Source organism: Amblyomma maculatum, chromosome 7, assembly GCF_055883805.1.
Source record: "Amblyomma maculatum isolate TAMU_Amacu chromosome 7, ASM5588380v1, whole genome shotgun sequence".
NCBI lineage: Eukaryota > Metazoa > Arthropoda > Arachnida > Ixodida > Ixodidae > Amblyomma > Amblyomma maculatum.
In genome coordinates this window covers 83,384,416-83,411,514 of record NC_139350.1, presented here as the reverse complement: position 1 = coordinate 83,411,514, position 27,099 = coordinate 83,384,416, and the positions used below count along the sequence as shown (strand labels likewise).

At 45.0% G+C, this 27,099-nt stretch overlaps 1 protein-coding gene across 2 annotated transcripts in view; it reads right to left on the bottom strand.

Moving 5' to 3' along the window:
* Ogdh (oxoglutarate dehydrogenase Nc73EF) overlaps positions 1-27,099 on the bottom strand; it is a 129,326-nt gene that overhangs the window by 63,604 nt on the left and 38,623 nt on the right. For both annotated transcript variants that reach the window (XM_084609194.1, XM_084609193.1), the window contains exons 5-13: positions 24,982-25,136; positions 20,371-20,517; positions 19,765-19,852; positions 17,503-17,611; positions 11,473-11,543; positions 8,979-9,107; positions 5,396-5,575; positions 1,531-1,683; positions 830-932 (exon numbers count right to left, since the gene is read on the bottom strand). In XM_084609194.1, the coding sequence (XP_084465320.1) occupies positions 830-932; positions 1,531-1,683; positions 5,396-5,575; positions 8,979-9,107; positions 11,473-11,543; positions 17,503-17,611; positions 19,765-19,852; positions 20,371-20,517; positions 24,982-25,136 (1,135 nt within the window). The remainder of the gene's footprint in view (positions 1-829; positions 933-1,530; positions 1,684-5,395; positions 5,576-8,978; positions 9,108-11,472; positions 11,544-17,502; positions 17,612-19,764; positions 19,853-20,370; positions 20,518-24,981; positions 25,137-27,099) is intronic.

Sequence of the window (27,099 nt, the reverse complement as noted above, 5' to 3'; positions counted from 1 at the left end):
GACGTGGAATAGACAGCTTATACTCTCCAGGTGCCTTTGGTACAGACCTTTAAGAATAGATATCAATATGCAAGTCACGACAACAACCACGAGCAGTGCCATTAGGCAACACAGCTTTACACACACTGGACATTACTTAGCACATACAGGCACAAAGGTATGGTTTGTGGGGTTTAACATCCCAAAGCAACCCAGGCTATGAGAGACGCCGTAGTGGAGGGCTCCTGAAATTTTCGATCACCGGAGTTCTTTAATATGCACTGTCATCGCACAGCATACGAGCCCCTTGCTTACTCCATCATAAAGCAGCCGCCACAGCTGGGATTCCACCCCGCATCCTTGGGCATAGTAGTCGAGGGCCTAACCACTGCACCATCACGGTGGGGGCCTGGCCTAGAGGCTCACGCCACTGCACTTGAAGGCATTCAATCCAAAAGCATGCCCGTCCCAAAAGGATCAGAGCAAAATACAGAGTCTATCTCACTTGTCTAGAGCGCTCGAACGGTGCCATACGGAGGAAATGAAGTGAAATTATGACACAGGTACTGACTTTTACTGATATTTGCCCTGCAGTGCAGCCTCAAAGTCCTTTGAACTGCACATGTACAAGGACGTTGCCTAAGCACCTGTGTCGACTTTACTCCACAGCACACCACTCTAGACAAGCACGATCGACTCAATACTTTACAGACTACACAGAGCCCCCTTATTGATGTCATCCTTTGAAAACCTTTAAATATGTTCAGAAAGTCTCTCGGTGTGAATGATTCCTCCACTGAGAAGTGGGAAGGAAATAAATGTAGAAAAATGGACTGGAACAGGGTCATACCACTCCACGGCGAGTCGAGCCAGTCCCGGTTGTAAGACTTGTCCTCTTTTTCGGCATTTTTGTACGCCTCAGACAAGATGCTCTCATACCGCTCTTTCTCCTCCTGCACAATTGTAGCCATGATTGCAGTGAAGTCACACCAGAGACCACATGCAAAAGCTGCCATGATCTGCATTACGAGCGTGGACTTTTGCCCAGTTTAGGCCAGTTTTACCTGAAAATAAACTCTAAAATCTACTATAAGCACGTTTCTTGCCAAGTATAAGCACGTTTCTTGCCAACCAAACATTGCTCAGATTATGCCCCTTCCAGAAATCCCCTTACATACACACCCCTGCTTGCATAGCTGTCAGCTTCCAAAGATTCCCTCGACGTTGTGTAGCTGGCTGGCGCACTCAGTGTATTATTTGCAAAAGGAATAAATAGCCTACAAATTGTTATCTCCACTCTGTTTCGTCTAGCACCAACCCTTTAACAGTTAGCCCACAGACACTGTATCCTCAGTGTGCAAACTGACTGCATCATGAAATGTGCATGGTGCACTCTATCCCACATCATCTCATCCTGTAAGCTGCCCCATCAACCCATAGCCAACCTACTGTTTAGGTGAGACACAGCGTACAGGGCAAGCTGCTGCTTTGTGGTTCCCCATGTGTCACAGTGATGCCAACTCTGACAAAGGAAAGAAATGCACCGTTCACCTCAATTTCCTTCTCGGTGACGACCCCCTCATCGAGCAGCTTGCGCGAGTAGATGTCCAGGAGGGTAGCCTGCTTGCGTATCTTGGTGTACATCAGTGGCTGGGTGAACATGGGCTCATCCACTTCATTGTGGCCGTTGCGTCGGTAGCCCACCTGCACACAAGGCCAGTATTGCATCGAGGCAGCAAGCCTACTCCGAAAGTGCACTGTGCTAATGAACCCCTAGATGCACCAGGTCTGTGAACGGCACCTAGTGACAGATGGAGCAGAGCAATACCAATTGTCTGGCCCATTTCATTTCGCTGCACTGAGTGTAGTTAAGACCTGCCACATATTCTGCCCCTATTAGGACCCATTCACAAAATGTACCGAACTATGACAAAGTAATAGTAAACGCTCCCTAATTCGAACTCTCATGCCTCAAAATACCAGTTCAGGTGAACGTTCTTGATGCTGCCCTAGAAACTCCAATGAGAAACATGCATTTTTCTTTGCTGACCTCGAAGGGTGCTCGTGGAGAGTTCCGACACAGAGAAACCTCATGGGACTGCAAAACATATACGCAAAGTGACCCCATGACCTGAGAATAGCTTGGATATATGTATCGACTGACCTGATAAAAGATGACAACTGGGGCATCAGACAAAGAAAGGTACATGTGGAAGCTTTTATTCACACAGGACCACAAAAATCAATTATTCTGTTTGCTGCCGAAGGCTTGCAGCTACTAACTAGGTCCCAAGATGAAGCATGCAATTTCTACAACGGCAGGTCCTGGCTGTGTTCAGCTTCCTTGTCGACCTCGCTCACATTTGGCAGTGTTTTGATAGTAAATGTCACTACTGAGTGTTACTGGAGAAGTCTCAACTGTACCATGTCTCTAAACATGCTAAAAAGTGACAGTTTCATAGAAATTTCTGGAAAACCAATCTTTCCCAGGCCTCATCGCCACTTGTGCTCAAAGTTCAGCAGCTTCAACATGACACCAGCTGAGGTGGTGAGTAATGTCACCTCGACGAAAACACCAAGAATATGCAGTGCAAAGAGATGGGACCAAACAACAACTGAGCAGTGGCATTAAAGAAATACAGCAATGGCAGCCACGGCACACAAACGACAGCAAAAGTTTGCCGAGGGCAGCATAAACTACCAAGAAGCAGAGTCATGTGACAATAACAACATTATTATGACAAATGATTAGGCCACATTCGTGAGACCGCATGCGGTCGTGTCTCGCCAGTCGCCTATCTTTTGTGGTTGTGTGTGTAAGCGCCATTTCAAATTTCGCTATAGTCAAAATAAACCAACTCGCCCAAAAAGAAGTGTTATTGAAATTGGTGAGAAGCTGAGTCATATGACAATGAAAAGTGATAGCCATGATTTGTGAGACTGACTTCTCAGGCATAGACACGTGTAGACAGGACGGAAGCAGGGCAATGGAGATGGCAGGAGTGCGCTGGTTGGCGGTAAGAGGGAAGAGTGCCCTCTTCTGAGGCATGTCAGCAACTGGAAGTTGTGTGCTGCTCCATACAAGAGTATCAAAAAGAAAACCTCATGAACGTGTTAGGATCGGCGAAGTTTCCTTGTGGTGAATGACACTGTCCATGGCTGAGATAAAAGACATCCACTCAGCTTTGTATGCACTTTGTGACTGCTTTAAGTGGGCAAAAAATGTACGAGGTTTACAGTCGAACTCGAATATTTCGAATTTTGGTTACATCGAACTCGCAAAATATCCCCTTGAAAATCCCATGTAAAAGTATAGGAGAGCTGCATCGTATATCGAACTCAATTTCACCGGTCGTTCAATATATCGAACTCCGCACCACGCATTGGACGGTGCGCCGCCCCAAAGACTATGGCATCACCTCGGCCATTTGCCCTGTGAAGTTTTCACGCCACATGCGGAGGGAATCAGAGGACTAGGGCAGCGCCGCGCCCTTCCCCCAAAGGCGCGCGCATCTGCGGTGATCGCTGCCGCGCTAGCACGTGACGTTTGCAAGTCATGTGTATGAAGGAGTGGGAGGGAACCAATGCAGCCGTGGTGTTCGGGAGAGGGGAAAAACGCGATAGAGCGAAGCGCAAGGGTGTGCCCACTCTTCTGCTGAGCTTTATCTCTACCCTTCCTCTCTCTTTCCCGGTCTCGTTGCAGCAGCATGCACTACGCTTGCGCTGACAAGCTAGCTCAGCCTATGGCAGAGGCTTCTCCAGTGCGTGTTGTGAACGCTCTACGTGCGGCGGCTGACGTGCGATGAGTGTCTCGTGTCGTCGTGCTGAACCAAAGCCACGGCGGCCGCGGCCGCTAAAAAGCTGCAGGTTTTTCCTTTTTTTTTTTTTTTTTTTGCGAGAGTCGTTTATTCTTGCCGTCGGGCTGAACGTATGCTATGGCGACTGCGGAGGTTAAGAAGTGGCTTTTTTTTTTCTTTGTTCTTGTCGGGCTGAACAGCGCAGCGTAAGCTATGGTGGCTGTGAACGTTAAGAAACGGCAGTTGTTCTTGTTTTTTTTTTTGAGAGAGTTGTTCATTCTTGCATCTATGAATCAATGAAAGCACGCGGTCGGCTGCAGTCATGCTACCGGCTTTTAGCATTGTTCGCTCCAAACGACATTTGCAGCTACACCCTTGCCAATGATTTTTGTAGCAGTGGACTACGCCTGCCCCACCCCAAGCGCGCCACCATAAATCGAACCAGGCTTGTGCAATCAAGCCATCACGCGGGCACTCTGCCAAGTTCACTCCCTGCCACCGCAGGATCTATGAAAAGTGTAGCTAAAAGATAAACATGTCGTGGCGTTAGTGGTGTTATCGCTGCGCAGCATCTTGGCGCGCTGCCAATAAATGAGCTGTGGATGCGACGGTCGAAACGAAGGAACGCTCCACCGAATGTTTTTTTTTTTTTTTTTTAAATTCTCGGGGGCAAAAATGGGGAGTGGGTTCATTATGCGAGTGGGTTGACCATGCGACAAATACCGTATCATTTTTCACGATCGCAAATGGCGTCTCAAGCAGATTCCTGTATATCGAACTATTTCGAGATTCCGTTTGAGTTCGATATATCCGGGTTTGACTGTATTAGATACAGAGCTGGGGATTTCGTGCCAGGCACACATGCAGGTGATATGAATCTTTTTCTTGTTGATAATACAGTTTGGGGCTGGGCAATTTTTCTTCTTTCTTTCCCACACTACCTTATGCTGATGCAATTTAGCCTTCTGTATTAGCAGCAAAAGCAGGGGCTTATTATTCTACTTGTTAGTGGCGCCCAAGCCCAGACTGTTGAGTGCAGTTCCATCTCCACTGTAATGCAAATGTGAACAACTGCAGGCATGAAAACAAACCTATACCACGGCAAATGCTGAAGGGCTGCACTATGAGACGCAGTCGCCTGGGTTAGCACCAAGGCACGTTTCTGCCATCCGTGCTTTTCCTGCTGCCTGCAGCTTAAAAATGCAATTTCTAGGCTTCTGCGTTGTGAAGGATTAAAGTCTTTAACCGCTCCATGTGGACAGTCCTTTTGCTGCTCCTTCCCCTCCCTCAACAGCTGCTCAGGCAGATCAACAGCTACTGCAGGGCATATAGGAGTGACTTCCTGTGCATGCAGATGATTGCCAGAGCCACAAAGCTTTCCAAAACCCAAAAAAAGCATGATGCATAATAATGCACATTTCTCACAGCTTGTACAAAATGTTATGTCCAACTGTAACACCAGCTACTGCAAAGGAAATGTGAATGCATGTTAACTGATTGGCTACCTTCATTTGATCTGTTTAATGCACTTTGTATCCTTCTCGCAACATTGCCCAACCATTTGGCACAAGCAGAGCATAAGGAGGACGAGATTCCCAACGCTGCATCTGCTTTCTTACCAGATCGATAACACAGTCCTTCCCATAGCGGCTGCGCCACTCAGCGGCCACTGATGACACATGCACAACAGCTTCCGGGTCGTCAGCATTGACGTGGAAAATAGGGGCATTGACCACGCGGGCAACATCCGTGCAGTATGGGGATGAACGAGCCACCCTGGGGTCAGTGGTGAAGCCAATCTGCACATCAGAGGCATCACCAGTAATAATTAGCATTAGTATGATAAAATCAAACGCTCTAAAACAAGAAAGTGTCCACAAGGCATGTTGTAGTGAAAGGCTCATTAATCAACTCTGATCACTAGGAGTTCTTGCTGAAATCTCAGAACACAAGTTTTTCTGCATTTTCCTCCCATGAAAACATGACCACTCCAGCCGAAATGAGAATGATGGTCCAGTGCAACTTATGGGGCAAGTTAATGCATCATTCTTGAGCATGCATTTGCATTGCAGCAGAAAAGGAGAGGCCAGAAAAAAGCACAAACATGAGCACTCATGCTTGCGCATGTTGCACTGTAAATATGCATCCAAGAATGATACCACTCGTCAATAATTACCTAAAATGAGTAAAATTCATCACTACTCAGAATACCTTATCTGGCTGACATAATATTGCCTCAACCTGCAATTCAGTAACAAGCCTATATAAAAGCCGCACCTTGTCACTAACGTAATAACAGGTCTCTGTGCACCCTAGCCACAGAAAACGTCTAGCTAGGAGTGAAGTTTTTGCTCTCCAGAATATACACTACAACTTTATAATGACAGATCCAATTTTAATTCCTACTCAGATAGAACATACTGAGCAGCAATATTTGCTCTAGTTTGTTTTGGTTTGGTTTAGTTTCTAGGGTTTAACATCTCAAAGTGACTCAGGCTAAGCTATGAGGGATGGCATAATGGAGGGCTCCAGAAATTTCGACCACCCGGGGTTTCCTTACTGTGCACTGCCATCGCACAGCACATAGCCACCTTGCCTTTTGCCTCAATCGAAAAGCAGCTGCTGCAGCCAGGGTTCGATCCCATGTCCTTAGGTTCAGCTGTACAATCCAATGAGCCACTGCAGTCTTCCGATTTCTGTCGGGGAGAACTTCTATAACCGTATTCCAAACAGCAGCCATGGCTTCATCCCCTTTTCTCTTATGCTTCCGACTACCAGTACCACTGCCTTTCTTTTTTCTGGGGAACAAGGGCAGGCAAGCAAGGCTAGGAGAGGATCAGGGCAGGCTGGCAGCAGTGCTGCACCATGCCAGCTTCTCCCTTCCAGTAGAAAGGGGAGCAGTGCCTAGCATCTGATGAACCAGCATCAGGGCCAGCCAGTGGTATCCCGCTTCTCTGCTGCAAGCATGAGCATGTGTCTGTGTGTTTGACCAGAAGTGTTGCCAAAGCTTCCTGCGATTACCTTAGTAAATACCTTCTATGTAACAGGCAGTAAGATGATTGGTCTAATTTTTCCAAGTCCTTAGCGTTCCCTTTCTTATGAATTAAGATAATGCTTGCGTTCTTCCATGGTTCTGGTACCGTTGATAACACCAGCCGCTGCCTATACAGGGTAGCAAGTTTTTCCAGCACGATCCAATCCCCCCCCCCCCCCATCCTTCAACAAATCTGCAGTTACCTGATCCTCCCCAGCTGCTTCCCCACATTTCATAGTTTTTAATGCTTTCTCAATCTCATCCTTTGCCACTGGCAGAACGTTTGACTGTTTTTCCCACCACCAACCTCATTGTCCTGGCTAATTCGGCTACTGTACAGATCAGGATAAAACTCCTTGGTAACTTTAACTCTTTTGTCCATATTTGTGATGACGCTGTCCACCTTGTCCACCTTGTCCTTTAGTACATACGTCTGATTTTTGCCTAAGCCCAATTTCTTCACTGCTTTAAGGCTTGCCTCACTCTTTACAGCATGCTCATTTTCTCAATGTTATACTTCCTTATATCGGTGACTGCGCTTATTGATTAGCTTTGATATCTCTGCCAGTTCTATCTGGTCTGTTGGATTGGAAGCTTTCATACTTTGCTGTTTCTTAATCAAATCTTTCGTCTCCTTAGACAGCTTACCGGTATCCTCTCTAACTATCCTACTGCCTACTTCCACAGCGCACTCAGTAATGATATCTCTGAAATTATTGTTCATTGCTTCTACTCTAAGGTCATCCCTCGGTTAGAGCTGAATATATCTATTCTGTAGCAGGATCCTGAACTCTTCTGCCCTCCCCCTCACCGCTGATTCGTTGATGGACTTTTCTTGTCTGTTCCGTTACCTTTTCAAATCCAGACTAATTTGAGACCTCACCATCCTGTGGTCACTGCATCACACCTTTCCGATTACCTCTAAATCCTGCATAATGCTGGGATTAGAACACAGTATGAACTCAATTTCATTTTTAGTCTCCCCGTTAGGGCTTTTCCATGTCCACTTCGTTTTTCCACTTGCTAAAGAAGGTATTCAAAGAAGGTATTCTGCAAACTATAACTCCCCACTGCTACTCCTAGAACCAATGCCATAGCCACCCACTGCCTGGTGTCTCCACAGCCTGCTTTTTCCCTACCTTGGCATTGAAGTCACCCACTAGTAAAGTATACCGAGTCTTTACTTTCCCCACTGCCAATTCTACATTTTCGCAGAAACTTTCGAATGCCTGGTCATCATGACATGTAGGCGCGTATGCTTGTAAACCTTCAGTTTATACCACTTATTGAGCTTAATTACGGTGTCTACCACCCTGCTATTAATTCTATACAATTCCTTTATATTACCAGCTATATACTTACTGGACAAGGAAACCTACTCCTAGTTCTTGCCTCTCCAGTAAACCTCGATAACACATTACCTGTCTGTATTACCAGTCTGTTCAGTGTAGTATATGCCTCATATGGGCTCCTAACCATACTAAGCCCTATCACATCCCATTTCATGCCTAATAATTCCTCTAACAGTACTGCTAAACTACTCTCACTGGCTAGGGTTCTAGCGTTAAAGGTTGCTAGGGTCAATTTCTGATGGCGGCTAGTCCAGAGCCAGAGATTCTTAGCACTTTTTGCTACGTTGTAGGTCGGCCCGCTGCCATGGTCAGCTGCTTCGCATCCGATGGGGACTGAGGGCCAGGGGTTTGTCAGAGTACACATAGGAGGCTGTAGCCAATTACTGCACCAGAGTGGCCAACTCCTGTTCTGGTGAGGGAGTGCTTTGCCGGTGGCGTTCACCAGCATCAGGTCGCCCCCCAAACCTGTTTATGCAATTCCATCAACACACGGAGTTTCTTTTCTTATCAAGTGGATAGTCAAAATAGCGCTCCTCAAACTTGAACTACATATTGTGCAGTTGACCGTGCACCTCCGACGTGTGCACAACGGCAAGTGTGATCCAACACAAATGGCCTTATCTCCGATAATAGTTTCAGTTTCAATTTTGTAATTTCGCACCATCCTGCGGCAGTCACTAGTCACTCATTACTGAGATAACTGATTGTGGTTTCATGGAGTGTCGGACAGCGGCTATGGGTTTACGCACTTCCATCGTGGTTCTTCTTTCAAAAGTGCACCCCTGCCCCTGCATTAGCAAGCAATTAAGGCCTTGCCTGGTTGTTGACGACAATGTGAATTGTGCCGTGGGTGGAGTAGTCAGGCAGGTCACTCAGGTGAAAAGTCTCGTAGACCACGCCCTGGCCAGCAAAGGCTGCATCTCCGTGCAGAAGAATACTCATTACCTGAATGGAAAAGGAAACAGCATGCATTTATCTCCCAGGGTCACAAGACGCATTAAAGGCAATAAGCGGGAACTTAAGGCAAGACCTCTCAGTTATACACAACAAGCCATCAAGTCTATCTGAAGCAGACCAAAAAGTAAATGGTGCAGTAAGGCCTGTACCATTAAACACATATAGTAAAAGCTCGTTAATTCGAATTCCACGGGACCGCTAAGCCAGTTCGAATTACCCAAAATTCGAATTAATGTGAGCAAAAATGAACGTACCAAAATGCACCAATTCGCGGCGACCAAAATGGTAATCCGCTCTTTGATGCGCCTACCACCAGTACAGATGTCCCTTTTGCATGTTATAGTTTTGTCCGGTTGAAGCTTGTAGAACAAAGCTGTTTCATCGGCATTAAATATGTCCTCTGCCGAGAAACTGTCCATATACTGCTGCGGGCACTGCTTCGCCACGTCACGCAAGTCTCCACATCCACTTCTTTTGCTTCACCAGACAGCACCAGAAGACAAGATTATGTCCATCTCTAAAGTGGTGGAATCATCTTTCGGAGACAACAAAATCTTGCAAATTCACGGGCAGGGCGAAATCAGCAGCCTTCGTCATGATGATTGGGCCACTCGGGGGTATATTACTGCTTCTCATTTCCTTCACCCATGCGATGACAGCGGTCTCAACCTCAAAGTACTTTGCTGATCGTAGCCTTTATCTGCTGTTGGATAAGTCTGATTCGTACGCATCCTCGATGGCCTTTTTATTGCGTACGTACGTCGACAACGTGCTTGGTGGCATACCATGCTTTTTTGCAATTTCCACTTTGCTGATCTTCCCTTGGTCCACTACACGCAAAATATCCACTTTCTCCTGCACAGTTTTGGCGCACTATTTTCCGCGCGAACATATCTCACGGACACAAGCTCAAGGCAAGCGGCGTGAAAAACTAGCGCTCAGAATACCAATCGTCTCTCGGAGTCGCTCGCTGCACAAAGGAACCAGGCCTAGCCTGCCCAGTCTCCCAACACTACACCAGCATGTCCACGATTCTGCCACCTGTCATTCAGCCGTGAAAGCTTCGAACGGTGGTTTTCAAAGACGATGCTTGGCGACGCGCAGTTCGAATTATGGGTGGCGGCGCCAATTTTTGAGTGAATTAATGAGCTGTTATACACATAGACTTTTATGCAGTGCGGACCAGACCACGACGACTAGTTCGAATTATCCAAAAGTTTGAATTACAGAGTTGTGCATTAACGAGCTTTTACTGTACAGTAGAACCCCTTTATAGTAAAGTGACTGGGACCAGCAAAAATCTTTACTATATCAGGGTCTTTACTATATCAGTTGTTGGTGATACATGGTCCTGAAGATGCTGTCTGATAGTTAAATGGCCACTTACTGAACAAGTCTTGTTGCTTAATGAAAAAAACACCCTGATATAGCTTCCATCTCTCTCTTATCTCTGCATGAAATTTTTTTCAGTTATAAAAATTTGTTACATCTAGTGGAAGTACCTCTTAAGCATGAGGACAACATGGCTACGAATACAACAGAGTTTGATTTCATGTGAAAACCAAAGCTTTGCATGAGCACGGTGCCACTTTTCGCTGTTTGCTTTTTTAAAAGGCAATAAATGATAAATGCGCATGGCAGTCAAGTTCTGCAAGACTGCCCACGCTGCACCTCCACTTCTTGCCTCCGCTGCCTCATGCTTTGTGCTGCACAGTACTGTGAATATTCGCCCATTTCTTCCCCTTCCCTATTTCTTGCTGCACTTTTACTCTCCCTTACTTTCTGAACAGACTGTGCCGCCTCCTTTCCATGTTTGTAGACAGCTTTACTTTTTTTTTTTCCCCTACGCACTGCATGATTTTCCTCACGGCTCCAAGGCCTCCATAAAGTAGGCTTCTTCTGAATGCTGATAAGCCTGGTGGTAAAGCCACTTAAAAAGACACTCGTTATTTTTCTGTTTTCAAATACAAAACATTCTCTTCCTCGAGATTCTAAGTAGTGTGCGGGCAGCGATGTCATATTGTGGTAGTCGTCCCCACGGCCAGGCGCACTTTACTATAACCGATTTTTACCAAAAATGTCTTTACTATAAAGGGGGGAAAATGCACAGTCATCTGTGGAAGATGAACTGGGACTTCAGTTTCACTTCACTATATCCGAGTTTACTATAGGGGGGGGGGGTCTACTGTATTTTAGAAACCACAGAAATTAAAGGGGTGAAAACAAAAACATGCTGCAGTGCTCAAAAGAATGCAGCCTCAAGTTCTCAAAACGGCCAAAAGCAGAAGTTAATACCCCGCTAGTGAAAGGCAGCGTACCAGAAATCAAATCTGCAGTAAACTACAGTGCGCACCTTCTTGCCCTGAGTGTCACCTCGATAGAACTGCTCTGCACGGGTCTTGCCCTGCACCACTGGATCCACACCTGCAACACAAAATGAAATAGGTGAGCTCACTGTCACACGTGCACAGGTAATGAGGGCCGAATTTCCTTTTCTACACAGTAGGCACCAGATGTGCTACAATAAAAATGCATTACCAATAAATGTAAAGGATAATTTGGCTACAAACAAAATGCACCCCCATACACTCCTCTTCCACAGGGGCTGTGCATTTGCCAAATTCTAGCACAGCGACATCTGATTATGTTGCCTGTAAATTTCAAGGTAGTTCCTTTAAGGTAGATAAGGCGGAAGAGAAATCAGTGGAGAAAAAAGTAGTACTGCATTTTGCGGCACTCACCACTGACTGTCCTGCTTTAAGAGAGACATTCATATCAACTCATGGAAGCCAGGAGCAGATAAATTGTTGCACAACTCCTCTCAACCAATGGCTAAGTCCACTTCTCACAAGCTCAACCAAGCCTTCATAGTGGAGGTGTTCAGTTTCCTGCAAACCTCACAGGCTCAGCACTTCCACACACTAAAGTACCTCGCCAAGAGTTGAGAAAAACAATCTGTTACTCAGAGTGTTACAAAAATAATAAACCAGGTATACTGAAAACACATAAAGAGAAGCATACATAGTACCGATATACAAATCAGGGTCCCATAATCTGTGGACACTGGGACCCATACAAGTACCAAACGTAATTAAAAGTACAAAAACGTTGCATGCTCCCTAGTTATACAAGGAATAATAGGATAGTTAATTAGTAATACATAAATGAAGGAATGTGGATAAAAGATGAAAGCACAGAGAAACCTGCCACATGCATAAAATGTTTAAGGGGGGACATGAGTCTTTCGGCCCAAAAACTAGCAAAAAAAAAAAAAAAACACTTTTTAGAAAATGTGGTTTTCAAAATCAGTAGCTCTTTACCTACATATCTGCTAAGTTTTTCATCTCTAGGATCAGTATTTTAGTCACAGTGCCAATTTATATAATCGATGTTGCACGAATTCAGATTGAAAACCGCCCCCGAAACAACCACTTTCCGCAAGGCATAGCTTCCATTTCGTGTGCGGCACCGGAGCCATCTTGGTCTCATTTGAAAGAGCCGCCTCTGCTGTTTCTATTCACCCATTTGTCACATAAAAAATAGCAAAAAAAAAATTGTGGCATTCGCAATCCCATTGGCTTTCGAGGCATACATGACGGCAGGGCGTCAGGGCATCACCACACTGGTGGCACTGGCTGGCAGCGTCTGCTCAGCGCGTCCAAGCCGCGGGCGCGGGGAGACGGCGGAGACATGACGCCAGTCATACTTGGTTCCGAACCACGAGGTGCATTCACAACATGAATTTGGGAAAGAGAAAAAGAAAGGAAGAAGCGATGCCCTGCCCCGGCTGTGTGCACTCAGGCCGTTGAAAGTTCTGCACCAAACAATCGAGTGTACGAGCCTGCCTAGCGTGAGCCCCAGCACTGGAGACTGCTACTGCCAGCGGTTGCACCTGCTGCGACACAGTGATATTGCAGGGTGCAGATGGGCAGAAAGACAAGTTCAAAACAGAAAAAGCTTGAACTCACGGCAAATGCAAAACAACGAAGCGGTAGTCTGACTGTTTTCATGATGACGACGGGAGCGCGGCGGGCAGTCCGCCTGGCGAGGCGGAGTTCACGATCGCCAGATGTAAACAGTTTGCCGAGATTGGCGAAGTGTAAAACATACGGCGGCGATATTCGCGTTGAAAAAGGTGAGCATGAATAAGAAATTGGCGTCAAAATTAATCTCCAGGTAATAAACTGCCGGTACACGTTGTCTTCATAGAGCTCGCCGTGTGTTTGCACCGATCGGATCATGTTCATAGTCCTTAGTGAATACGTTTGCTTCCTGTGGTAAGCAGGAAACAACTCTAAATAGCATTTTTTTCTGCAATGAACGTTCCTCACTGTGGTCTTGATGCGAGAATGTGGCAAAACGACATACGTGAAAAAAAAATGTTGCTGCGTGCATGTGACTCGCACAGCCGAAAAAGTGGCAACTGAACGTACTGCAGCTTCAAATCAAAATGAAAGAGGCGACACTTGGACATTGGAAAGCAGAGTTTCTAGCCATTTTAAATTGTAAATATGTGCATTGTACCAGTAAATGCCCGTTAAATAATCCCCCGTTTCTTTCTTGCTTTTTTTTCTCAAAACATGCATTGTCGACCACTTGCAGTTTACTCCCACTTGGTACACATGCATTGTATACTGAAATTATTAAAGGTTCAAAATGAGTGCTAATTAACATATTAGAAAACTGCTCCCAACATTTCATTCTTTACTCTTCTGGCTACCTAACCATGCTCTGATTTTAAGTTTTTAACAACCCATTATTTCAGAATTTAGGCCTTAAAGAATGGAAGCCGGTTATTAGTTTTGTAAACTAATTGGGCTACAGGAAAAAATTGCAAATCAGGATGAAGAATTCAGTCAGGCAGTGCATTTTCATTGCAATTTGCCAAAAAATAACAAAAATAGCTCTAAGACACATGTCCCCCCTTAACTAATCTAATGTGGCAAATTTCAAACTCTAACACTGAGAGGCTTATCTCTTGATTTGTACTGCACACTTTCTCCTCCCGGCAACCAATGCCCCCATGGTACTTTCCTACAGAGCCGCTTTATTTGCTTTGTTCAAACAGCCACCTTAACTAAGCTGATGCTCTGCTCACATCAAGCACCATGTGTGAAGAGACCTTACCTCCAATAATTCTCTAGATTACGAAGAATAACTTCGAGCCCCCTTCCAGTTTGAACTCTCTGTTTGCATCCTGGCTTGTGCTGAGTGGTGCACTACTACCTTCAAGCATGTGCTATCTGCTAAATAAGCAGCTGGTACTGAAAACTACTGCCACAGAGCCAAGCAATGGTAGCTTGCTATTGATAGGTGCAATCTGTAGTCACGCTTCAAAGGAATTTGAAAATTCTTAACGCATCTGCAGTGCCCCTGCAAATCGAATGTCACCTGAATCAAATTCTGCTGGAAAACTGTGTAGCAGTGAAAGTTTGGCAGCGAAGTCAAATGACACCAGTTCGAAGGCTTTTGAAATGCCTGTGCAGCAAGGGCGCAAGGTTATGCCTGTTTGGATAGCCGGCATATGGTACCACCCATGTGAGTTTGCAACAAATTTGCTCTTTCCTCCACAATTTTTCACCACAATGGCAGAGCTTACCTAGCGTGATGCAATGTGGCAGGTTTGGTATCAGGGTGGCATCGCTCTGACATAGTACAGGAAAACCTTGCATATTTGATCTTCTCAGACAATTGAGAACGGCCAAAATTATTCAAAACCGAAACATCAAATTGCCTCAAAACATTTAAAACCATCCATGTCACTAACTGCTTGCTGAAAAAGTGGGCAATTTTCCCTTGTTGTTGAGGTTGCCAATTTTGTGGCAGCGACATTTCTTTTTCCTTCTTTTTTTTATCCGGACCCACCACACCCATGCTATTAGGAATGTGAAAACAGAACAGCTAAAAGACCATAACAGTGTCTGCGACCACCTGCAATGCAGTAGCGATGGAGCCTCGTCCCATGTTAGGGGGCTCCATTTCAGGAAGAAAGAACAGCCCCTGATTATAGCACATTTGCAGCACACTAGGAAAAATGGAAGAATCATGCAGACAGAAACAAGAATAGAGTATGCAGGTTAGGTCTGTGCAAAAGTCGTTTCTTGGCTCGAACTAAATTCAAAGCAGAATACTATTCCACTTTGAATTTCAAAGGGATTATTATTTCGAAACCTTTAGCACACAACCGGCATTTGTACAACCAAGTACTTTTCTAACACACAAAGCCATTATATGAAAAATATATAATATTTTATACAGAAGCTTAGTTTAGTCGTTTAAAAAGGTGTTCGTATTTTGCAAAACGGCCATCCACAGTTGGAGGAGTTAACCCACACACGGAACCTACCATAGACTTCTCAAATAGCTTGGCTTGTGGTGAACCCTACTTGCTAAGTCTAGGGTAGGTTTGGCTGAGCTGTGGGTGCTGCGCACTTTGTGCCGGCGTAACTGCGCTATTTTTTAATTAAATTTTCAGGGATGGTGTCAAAATTTCAATACTGTATCACAAGTGCGAAAAAAGCAGTTCATATCGTAAGGCTACTGAACACCATTAGTTTAATTTGTGATAATTCAAACATCAGTTAATTCAAATAAATTTTAAAATGTTGGCCAATAGGTGAAATTTTCAATGCACTTTATATCCACTAAAATTGTACTGTGATTTCTCTTAAAGGTGCACTCAAGCGCTTGTCGGAAAACATCATTCTCGTTTTTATTTTGTTTATCAGGTTCTCAAGACTAAACAAAAAATTGTTAGCCACAGCCAACACAGCCGCAAATAAAGGCCACAACAATAAAAATACGCCCATACTCTTTGTTCTCACATGACTAAACCTTATCACTCCACAGTGGCCAATGAAAATGCTGTACAGTCGAACCTCGTTATAACAAAGTAGTATGGGGCACGAAAGTTAGTTTCCTATATTCAATATTCGTTATAAAAGTGTGCACCCAAATTCCTGTAAATTTGCTAATAAAATGCAACAAAATGCACACTAATATAGTCAACACAAAGGTGCAAAAGCGCACAATTTTTAAAAAATAAAATCTTGGTTATAAGCATGAAATCTCACCTTTCATTCTCCGTTGGAGAGCAAAAATGAATACTAAGAATGGATGTTAACTCCGCACACAATTTGCGCGACGGAGCCAACGGACTCTGGAAGTGTGGAGCGCTCGCACGGGTTGGTCACAGTGGAAGAGGCATGGCAGGAGCGGCGGTGACGCTCGAGCCCGGCCATAGCTGTTCATGACCTCAGAGATCACCGCGCGCGGAGGTGTGACCTCCGAGACCATAGCCCATTGGTGCTAGTTTTTGTCACCACCGCTAGATGCCACAGCACGCGAACACGCGGGCGATTTTAACACACTTCGGCGGCGGCGCTTGAGTTCGGCCATGGCCATTCATAACCTCCGAGATAACCGCGCACGGGGGTGTGATCTCTGAGGCCATAAACCGTTGGTGGTAGTTTTTGTTGCCGCCGCTAAATGACGCGGCACGCAAACTATTTAAAACACTTCTGCGGCGGGTGACTCAATTGAAAAACTGTTTCTTGGATGTTTTTTCCGGCTCCTTTGTGCATTTTTTGCAGTTTTAATGCAAAAACCTGCTTTATTATAACCAATCTATCATCAAATTTTGAAATTTTTCTTTCGTTATACAGAAACAACACCTATAAAAATAAACCATAGACCAACCAAACTTTGATTTTAGTTTGTTGTATCCGATAATTCGCTATATCAGTGTTCGTTATAGCGAGGTTCAACTGTAACAGCTAAACGTAGTCTGTGCATCGACACACGTTTTTGGAGATCGCTCCGTGTGATGTCAACGAGGAGAAGCATGCTGCAAACACACTGACAGATGGTAACAGCCAATGTGAGCGCAAAGAGGGGCAACATCATAAGAAGACCCATTCCATGCCATGGAGGTGCTGCCGAACCGGCCACACTGGCCAGCCAGCACTGCGAGCCAAGACTGCCTGTGCCGGTCCCCGGGGTCAGAAGAATGCTTTAGTATAGTTTCTTTTGCGTGCATAACAAGCCACTGGACCTTCAATAACAAGTGAATTGTGGAGTTCATTGGCAAATACTGAAGTGCACAAATGATAACTGCAACAAGAGTTTTTTTCACACATGCATTTAGTTGCTGCTGCCCAGTGCAATCTCATGGCGTTTGCTGGCTTCGCTGCTGAAGGCATTGCACTAATCTAGCTAACTCTTATTTTATTAATAGATGGGCTTCCGGACGTTGCACGTCAGTGTCGATCAATCGGTGTCGCCCTACCACCGCAGTTCCATTTTCAGAACTTCACCACAAACCCTTCTGGGGCACTAGCTGCGGTCACCTCTTTAACATCTGTAAATTCTTTAAAATCACTACCTTCGAGGTGAGATGGGTTGGCACAGACCGCAAGCTTGATGTTTCGGTTGGACACCCGGTTGAGACGCTCGTGGCTCATACCGAGATGGTACTTCACGTCACCAGAGCCCTGCACAGAAAAAGAGAGGTCTTCACAGCTAGCAAAAACAGAATGCCTGGTTCAATAAAATATGATCAAAAACTCCCCCCACAACAAAAATCTGACACCAGACAGCTGGTGACAGCTTGTGATGTGCAACCCCTCGCTTCTCTGTTCTCTGACTGTGTCCCTGTGCATGCTGCCTGTTCCATCAGAATTTAAAAAAAGTGTAATGACTTTTCCTCCCTGTATACACTGTTCAATCGAGGTAATTAGAGCGGAGATAAACACTCCACAAGCTTCAGATTTCACTTAGTGCAGCCTGTACCTATGTTATGGCAGTAATTTACCATCAAACTGCACATAGCAATCTTCACAATGCATACAACAGAACAAGCCGTGTCTTCATATTACCACTTCAACTGGCTTTTGGCCAGTTGCCATTGCTCCAGTGCCATTTCTTCTTAGTGTGGTGCTGTGGTGGTAGTGTGGCTTTTGCGTGCAGCAATATTCAGTCACTGTTAAGTGACTATGGGGAAGGATCTGGCTTCGTACACCGCCGCCTTCAAGCTGAAAGTCGTAGCTTATGCCAAAGAACATGGCAAGCGGGCGGCTGGACGCAAGTTCGAAGTTGACGAGAAGTGTGTGCGTCGGTGGTGCAAGCAAAAAGAACAACATGCTGATACGAACCGCAACTGCAAAGCAATCCGTGGGAAGTAGTGAAAGTTTCCTGAACTTGAAAAGGAACTTGCTGAGTGCGTCACAACGACCAGAAAGAATGGCCATGCAGTATCAATGGAGATGATCCGCGTGAAAGCCGTTGCCATCGCTCGCCACATGGACATTATGCTTGCAAGTTTTAAAGCAAGTAGAAGATAGCTTCAGTGGTTCATGAGCCGAAACGCTCTCTACGCAGAACAGCACTGTGTCAAAAGCTACCCAATGGATATAAGAAAAAACTTAAAATTGCACCGTTTGGTGAACGAGCTTCAGAGGGAGCACAGCTATGACCTTTCACAAATGGGGAACGCAGACCAGACGCCTGTCTGGTCTGATATGCCAGAAAATAGTACGGTTGACTTTAAAGGTGCAAAAGGCATCGCTGTGCGCATAACTGGTGCCGAACGTCAAAGGTCACTGCAGATGACGGAGGGCTGCCAACATAAGTGGTCTTTAAAAGAAGGACACTGCCCAAAGAGAAGTTTTCCAACGGAATTGTCATTTGTGTCCATGAGGAAGGTTGGATGTGTGATGAGCTCATCTTGGACTGGGGTCAAACCTCTGCGAAGGTGCAGATGACGCGAGCTCGTCAGATAGCTGCCTAAGCGACAGCGATGAGGAAGTTCCTTGAATAACGTGTGGTCACTCAGCAGTGTTTATGTTATTATTTAGGATAGTCACAACAACAGTAAGGCTTTCATGCAGAAAGATATAGACCTGGCCCGTGTAAGCACCAAGGCCCTTCAAAATCGCAGAAAAAAAGTGCGGCCCTTTACGAGTATATACGGTAGTTCTCCGCTTCACATGCCACTTCACATCTAGGTTGGTGCTTAAGTCTGCCTTGTTACAGACCGTTCGCACCCCTCATTGAAATTGACCTTTGGGTAATTTCAGATTCAACCTCAACTGGGTAGTTTCAAACCACATAAAAGAGAAAAGCTGACCAAGACAGTGCAATACCAAGGGAGCTAACCCCCTGCACTCGAAGCCCGTTTTGCGTTAAAGTAAAGTAGAACCTCCCTGACATATCTCCAGTTGTCTGGATGAGGTGCTCAAAACCATGAGCAGGTAACAAGTGCTGGGGTAACACGATTTCAGTGACCAAGAACAGGTGTGCTAACATACAGACAGGTCTGGAAGCATACCAAAACAAAATTCTGGAAGCCATGTTGGCTTCCCCACACTGCACTAATGAAAGAAATCCTAACTGCTAGTGCTCTTTCATTACTTTCCCCGGGTTACTAGAGGACAACACAGTGCAGACAGGTATACCAAGAACAGTTTTTTTAAAGTGAAATACGCAAGCACTTTGCACTGCAATTTGAGCCACATTTTTTTCAGTCATTGGCGTTTGGCCATGTGCTGATCCACACAATATGGCCACACTTATCAGCACAGTTGTACTGCACTAAGTCAATTCTGCTTTTTTTTTTTTGCACTGTTAGCCAGCAGATGTGTCCCACCTCATCGGCTGGCTCCAAGCCGCTGAACTGGGTGAAGATCTGCTCGAGTGGCTTGCGGCACACGTTCGCCAGGACATTCAGACGACCCCTGCAAGTGTAGACATTCACTGTAATATGTATGTAAACATTCTCTGTAACAGACTATAATTGATATGACTAATCATGATAACATGAACAACCGAGCTATATGTAGGCCCATGTACAAAATTACCTATGTAATCACAAGGCTGAAAAAATTAAGCAGCAGTAAAATATCAAGGCAAACGGCGACATTACAAAAGTGAGATAATAGAAAACAAGTTTTTTGTTGGTAGCAGTGCACTTTCGTGCAGATTTTCTCCTCTCGCACCAAGATAACAAGCTTGTTACAATAAGAAGGCTCCAGTAACAAATGCAGTAACGGGCCTTCAATAATGCTCGGAGACGAGGCATCAAAATAAAGCATGCTTTGAAAAAAAAGCCTAAAGAGTTTTCAGGAAATATTCATTGGAGATGACATGTACAATTTAACATGGAAAAATCAAGAATGGAATAATTAACACTACTTTGGTGCCTGACAGAAATAGCAGCTCTGAAACCAAAATGTTGTCCGTGGAAGGTACTCACCTGTGGGGCATGCCCATTACAATGCTCTCAATGCCTAGCTCGCTGGAGCGGTCAATGATGGTCTTCATGGCAGGGATGAGCACTTCACAACCTTCCAGACCGAATCGCTTCTCAGAAACCCACTTTTTGGCCAAGAACTCCTCAAACCTGCAGGGAAGAAGTGGCTGTCACAATTCGGAGCCCTAGGTAAACACACGGTTTTGGTGCAGTTAACTGCCAAAAAAAAAAAAAAAATTACAGGATTGCGTTTAAGTCTGTTTAAGAGAGGAAATGGCAAAAGCCACTTTACAGGACTGTTTTCACTAACTGAATCGCCACTGTCATCCCTACTATCACCATCATCACTATGCTACTGTCATCATTATCAAATAAATGCACCATCAGTGTCATCACTACTGTCAACATTATCATTGCCACTGAATGCATCGTCTTTGTCATCGCTATTATCCTAACGCAAAGCTGGGAGAATTATGATCAGTTTCTCCCACAGCCCGGCATGCCTAGTGGTTTGCGTGCTCGGCTGGGGATCGAAGAGATATTGGTTTAATTGACGATGGAGACAAATTTGTTTTTTCTAAACTGTCAGTTCGTGCGAACATTTCTGCAGCCGATGAGCTTAGAAGGATTTCGCCTTGAAAAAAAAAAAAAAAACAACTACTAGCACCTCCCTCTGAAATGTATTGAGGGTGATGGCAAACAACTTTTATTCCATTGAAACCGTTTGGTTTGTGGGGTTTAATGTCCCAAAGCAACTCAGGCAGGATTCCATTAAAAAAATGGGTGATTGGGGGGTGACTGGAGGACAGGCCCTTGTGGGAAAGGCACTCAGTCTTGGACTCCAATAGCTTCTGCTACAGTCAAACCTCGTTATAACGAAGTCTCATTTTGTGCGGAAATTTGTTCGTTATATCTGATATTCGTTGTAAAAGTACACACAAATTCCTACAAAAAAAATTCTGTTCATAAACCCAAGTAAAGGCTACCCTAAAATGGAAAGCACAGAGCTGAAAAAAAAGCATTTTTTTTTTCTTTAAAGCGTGGTATAAGCACGCGAAACCTTACCTTTCATTTTGCACTGCCAAGCAAAAATGAGCACACAAATCGGGATTTAGGCCACGCAGAACTGATTTATTTAAAAAACGACGTAATCTTCATTTGGCGACACTTCACACTATTCGATAGAATAAATTTCTCAACGAAATCGACACTGTGCAGCGCTTTCCCAATGTCAGCTGATTTGGCCGCAGGTAGGTTCTCAAGGTACCTTCTCAATTTCCTCGCCACATCGGCGGCCTCGGTGCTGCTGAGAGCTTGCTCTTCGCCTTCTTCTTCACTCTCATCGCTGCTCGTAGCATCATCTGTAGGAAGCAGCTGATCGACAATTTCTTGGTCGGTCAATTCGGGCGCCACAGCAAAGTTGTCATCGGCAGCAATAAAGTCCTCGAACGTAACATTCGGAACCGCCATTTGACGCCATGTCAACTCGTCGAAATTGTCTGCTTCACCTTCACCTTCACTGCTGTCGACCACCCTGAATATTTTTATCTTTGTTTCAAGAGAAACTGCTTTGCGTTTCGGCGCCGCCATGCTGCAAGACGACGGCACGACCTCGAGGAAAGTGAGCACACGCGCGGGTCGGCAAAAAGTAGGGGCAGGGGCACGCGGGCGGTAGTTCGATCACGTGCAGGTCACATACCAGGCAGCCGTTGATGCTAGATTCACTCGCGGTCCCTAGATGGCATGGCGTGCGAAAGCGCGGGTGATTCAAACACATTTTAGGTGGAGGCGACGCGGGCGGTGGTTCGATCACGTGCCGGTCACATGCCAGGCAGTCGTTGATGCTAGATTCATTCGCGGTCCCTAGATGGCGTGGCGTGCGAAAGCGCGGGTGATTCAAACACATTTTAGGTGGAGGCGATTGATAAAACCAAAATTTAGAGGTTTGAAAAATTTTTTTTTTGCTTCTTTGCGGATTTTGAGTCGTGTGAATACGAAATATGCTTCGTTATAACCGATTTAGTGTCAAATTTTCAGTTTTTCATTTTGTTATACAGATAGAACTCCCACAAAAATAAAGCACAGCCAACCAAACTTTGCTTTTACTTCGTTATATCCGATAATTCGCTGTATCCGTGTTCGTTATAACGAGGTTCGACTGTATACTATAGACTTGCAAAAAATCAGCTGTTAGAGCTGGGCAGAGAAGTTTTCCATGAGGATGCAGTGGGTATGAGTGGCTGCCAGGGCGGTTTTGACACTGCCATGGAGAGTGGTTTGAACTACCTTTTCTTCATATCGTAATCGTTTTAAAGTACAAGAAAATTACAGCAGTTATGAACCGGCCTAAACTAAACATCTTCCACCTTTCGCTAGAAAAGAAAAGGGAAGAGAGAGTCTCTGCACAATTGGTCACAGCAGAGGGCAGAATTATGCACCTTCCAATATGCCCCAACTTTGGCCCGATAAGGGCTGCAATTTCCATGCACTTTTTACAGCTTGTAACGAAGTACTGAAAGATGCATCAGTTGCTGCAATGAGGTGGAGAACGCTACAAAAAAAAATGTGGTATTTAAACAAAGGTAATTAGAATTTAAACTACCCATTTAATTTCTACTCTACTCCCGCGTACTTAAATTAAAAGACTGATTCACATGGTGAACCATCAGGTCACAGACACTGCAGACAAGGCATCATGTGACATCCCACTTCCACTTTATTTATGCACAGCCCACAAATGTTGAAGTAGAAAGGCCGCAGAACATGCCCAAATCTGATCTCATTACTGTCATCCGTGAAGACAAAGGTCAGTGGAGCGGCAACAATCAGACTAGAGCTGGGTGTGGCTTTTCCCCCATGCAGGTCAGCCGTGCATCTTGCAGAGCAGTAGAAGGACATCGCGCGATGCCTGGTCCAGAGCCAACAGTCTGTCGTGTGAGTCAGCCTTCGCAGACACTTAATTTTAAAATGAAAGCCTTTCTTGTCTCATCAGTGGTGTCACCACAATGTGTGGACAAAGCCCGTCATCCAAGATGCCGGCAGGGCGTGTCCGCACAAACTGACACTTAGGAAAAAAATACTGCCATAACCTGCACCAGAATAAACAGATCAGCTTGCCTGGCCCACATAAATGCGTACTGTACTATCCCCACAGCCAATCATACCTCATTTAAAACTGCAACACATTCTCGCACTGTGCATTGGACATCGTCATTAAGTTCCATCAGCACCGCTCTATTTAATCTAGGTTAAATGCGCCATGCACATAGGCCATCTGGCCGAGTGCGGCCGAGCGTAGTGTCAGACGAGTCCATCAGGCAGCATGAGGGAAAAGAAAAATGTTTAAAAATGATTTCGATGCATCTAGTGCCACAACAGCATCAGCAGTGCTCAGGCTTTCGCATTTCTCCAGTGCAGGTTCTGCAGTGCTCTCAAATTTTGGGGTGTTCCACATTTTCTCCCTTGCCATGGCACAAAAGACACCAGTATACATAGACCACCATGTAGAATTTATGTATGCCCGCTAAATAATTTACAAATTTCTCTCATGTTTCTAGTTTGGTTTCAACAAGTAATATTGTTGAAGTTGGATCCAGGTCATGTGAAGCACAAAAAAGTGCAATAATCACTCTTTTATTGTTATTTTGCCATTACTCTTATGCCAGCATTCCCCACGAACCAGAACAACATCGAATGAAGGAGCAGCTATAATACTGCTGATTTTTCTGTGTCTCATGAGACCCAACCTGAACTGTGATGCCACAGCCACCGTTCAACTGTTGAAAGCAAAACCAAAGTAACAAAGTTGGCTGGTGGTTTAAATTTGGTTAACCCTGGAGGGAAGCGAAAGCTTCATATACATGGCTATGCCCATTGCCAAGCTTGGATTAAGCACATTGTGCGTTTCTCCAAACGTAAAGCCTGTTCATCATAGGTCTCTTTAGCCCTCTGTCTTTTCAGGGCCTCATTCCGACGTGCCTTCATCGCACTCCGATGCGCTCTGTAGCAGGGTGCTCGTCCTCCATCTCATGCAATGTTGTAACGTAGGTAGGAGCCCAGGGGTTCCTATTTATACACGTATCACCCTTCTAGCGCCCTCTACTTCCATGTCACTCTGACATCACCTCACGTGACCTTGACAGTGGACACAGGCCACTTGGTGGCCTATGTTATTATGCCCCAAAATCACATGCTGACCACCAGGCTTAACACAGAAGTTTGACCTCTAAATCTCCCTCAAGGTGAAGACTGTGCACACCCGACAGTTCAAACTGCCTGGAGCCGTGACTTTGGCCTTTACAGTGACCACGGGCCACTTGGTGGCCTACGTGACTATGCCCCAAAATCACATGGCGACCACCAGGCTTAACACAGTAGTTCGACCTCTAAGTCTCTCTCAAGGTAAAAACCGTGCATACCAGACGGTTCGAACTACCTGGCGTAGTGAAGCTTTCGCTTCAAATAAGCTTCAATAATAAATTATCCAAGAGGTGCCAGTTTGTGTTGGTACCCTTTTGCAAGACAATGCACTAAGAAGACATGGTGCTGATGGTCTTCATGGCTGAACCTAGCATTTCAATGCAGCTGCCTCATCCTGAAGAGGAGTGATCTTACTTGGTAGAGCGCACAACACGCGACAGCAGCAGCCGCTTGCGGTCCTTGCTGAGCCTCATGACGCCTGGTGATTCAAACTTCTCCCGGATCCAGTTGCACTGGTCCAGGTCATTGATGAACATGTACTCCACACCAATGCTTGTGCAGTACACATTCTGCGAGAAAAAAAGCCCACTGGTGTGTCACCTACTGTCAATGTGCACTCCAGCTCAACACTCGGGGGAGGACAAGAGAGACAGAAGTGTCTCATGTGAGGACATGTGCTTGCATCACACAAGCCCCGAGATGCAATATGTCTCACTTTGTCCTTTTTTCTGCATTCCAATGAAAGCCTACAAAATATGAAAAAAAAAAAAAAAAAAAAAAAAAAAACAGAGCCCGCATGATGAATTAACAGTAAGCTGCAGCATAACCATGGCCATGGAGAAGTGAGGGGGAAATATGCCAGCTGTAAGTATCTGGACCTCCTGCTTTTGTCACATGATGGCACAAAGGAATGCTCTTGGCAGAGTGTTCCTTCTTGAAATGAAAAAAAAAAAAAAAAAGGCCACGTTCTACAGCAATGCTCAGGCAGCAGCATGCATTGCAGTCATCATGCGACACAGGCCAAAATACCTACAACTGGCAGAGTGCCCTGTCACTTCATTGTGGCCATCGTCCCACTGGAGCCGACCTCATAAGTCCATCGTATGCTTTAAACCAGCACAACAATTGTGTGCAAATATCATGAGACTTTTTTTTTCATATTTCCCTGATTTTGTTTAGAATGCAGAAAACAGGAGTATGTAAGGTATATGCTGCAGAAAATACTGGATAAGTGATTTCTAAATATGTTATACAACACTGGACTTCACAATTGGGGTCTAAGACAATATTTAAAAAGTTGAGTAATTAAACATGGTTAAATAATATCTTAGGTGGAAAAGAGAAATAGCCTAGTCACTCCAGACCAAAGCTAACACCATGCTTCCAAATCAAGTTGCATCCAAGGCACCTTTTTCTTTTTTTTTTAAATCTTAGCCCAAGTTACATGGGACAGCCTGTATAAGAAAAATTAATGAACCAACAAGTTGTACTTCTGTTGCGTAGCCACCTACACAGAGAGAATCTTCTGTATTCATGTTACTGTAGACAGGAAAAGTTCAAAAGCGCAGCTGAAATGAGGAATATGCACACTTGACTGATGGCTAGAGAATGTTCCTATTCCTTTGCAACTAACACAACATGACTGCATGCCAATGGAATGTTTTTTTTTTTTTTCTCCAGTCTTTGTCACACCTTCTGTGGGGCACTACAGTGCAGAAAATAATTTTAGCCCAACTTATCTAATTCACCAACAGGAATGGGCACCACGCTCTGTTATGTCTCCACTCAGTATGTGGGGCCCAGGAAAAAGATTTGTTCAAGCAGCCTTTAATACCAGCAGACCCACTCCAGCCTTTCTACTTCTACAGAACAATGCACAACACAGAGAGCTGGGACAGATTTAAGGTTTTCAAGGCAAAAGGACATATCAAGCAGGGGCGATGAGCACCTACATCACATGCACTTTTCTTCTTATCCCTGAAATTCTGCACTGTCCCTATTCCATCTGACCCAAACACTGCTCTTTGCACATCGTTTTATAGAACAAGGAGCTCATACAACTCATACTCGATCTTCCCTCACCTTCAACTGCCGCTGTACAGAAAGCTACACCAATCACTTTGCATATATATATAGGTTGCTGAACATCAAAAAGTTGAATCTCAATTATTTTCCCCTGCTCTGTCTGGACGCCTTAAGGAGGTTCGAATGTGCTAGCTTCTCAACTGTTCCTTTTAGATCTCACAGTACCTTACGAGCCTGTGGTTTCTACAGCAGCAAATACATAATGGTGTGCACCTTTTGTGAACTGTAAGCACATCAAATATGCTGACAATCTACATAGTTAATATAAGGAATAAGCTGCTCCGACACACTTTTGCCTTATTTTAGAGTGCAACTCATATGCGCCCAATCAGCAGTTGAGCCACTTCACCATTGGTGCAGCTGCCAGTGTAACCAAAGAAGAGAGAGTGATGACAGAATTTCTCAGAAGAAAAGCCACAAGCTCTGTGCCTCTTCTTTCCCTTCTTC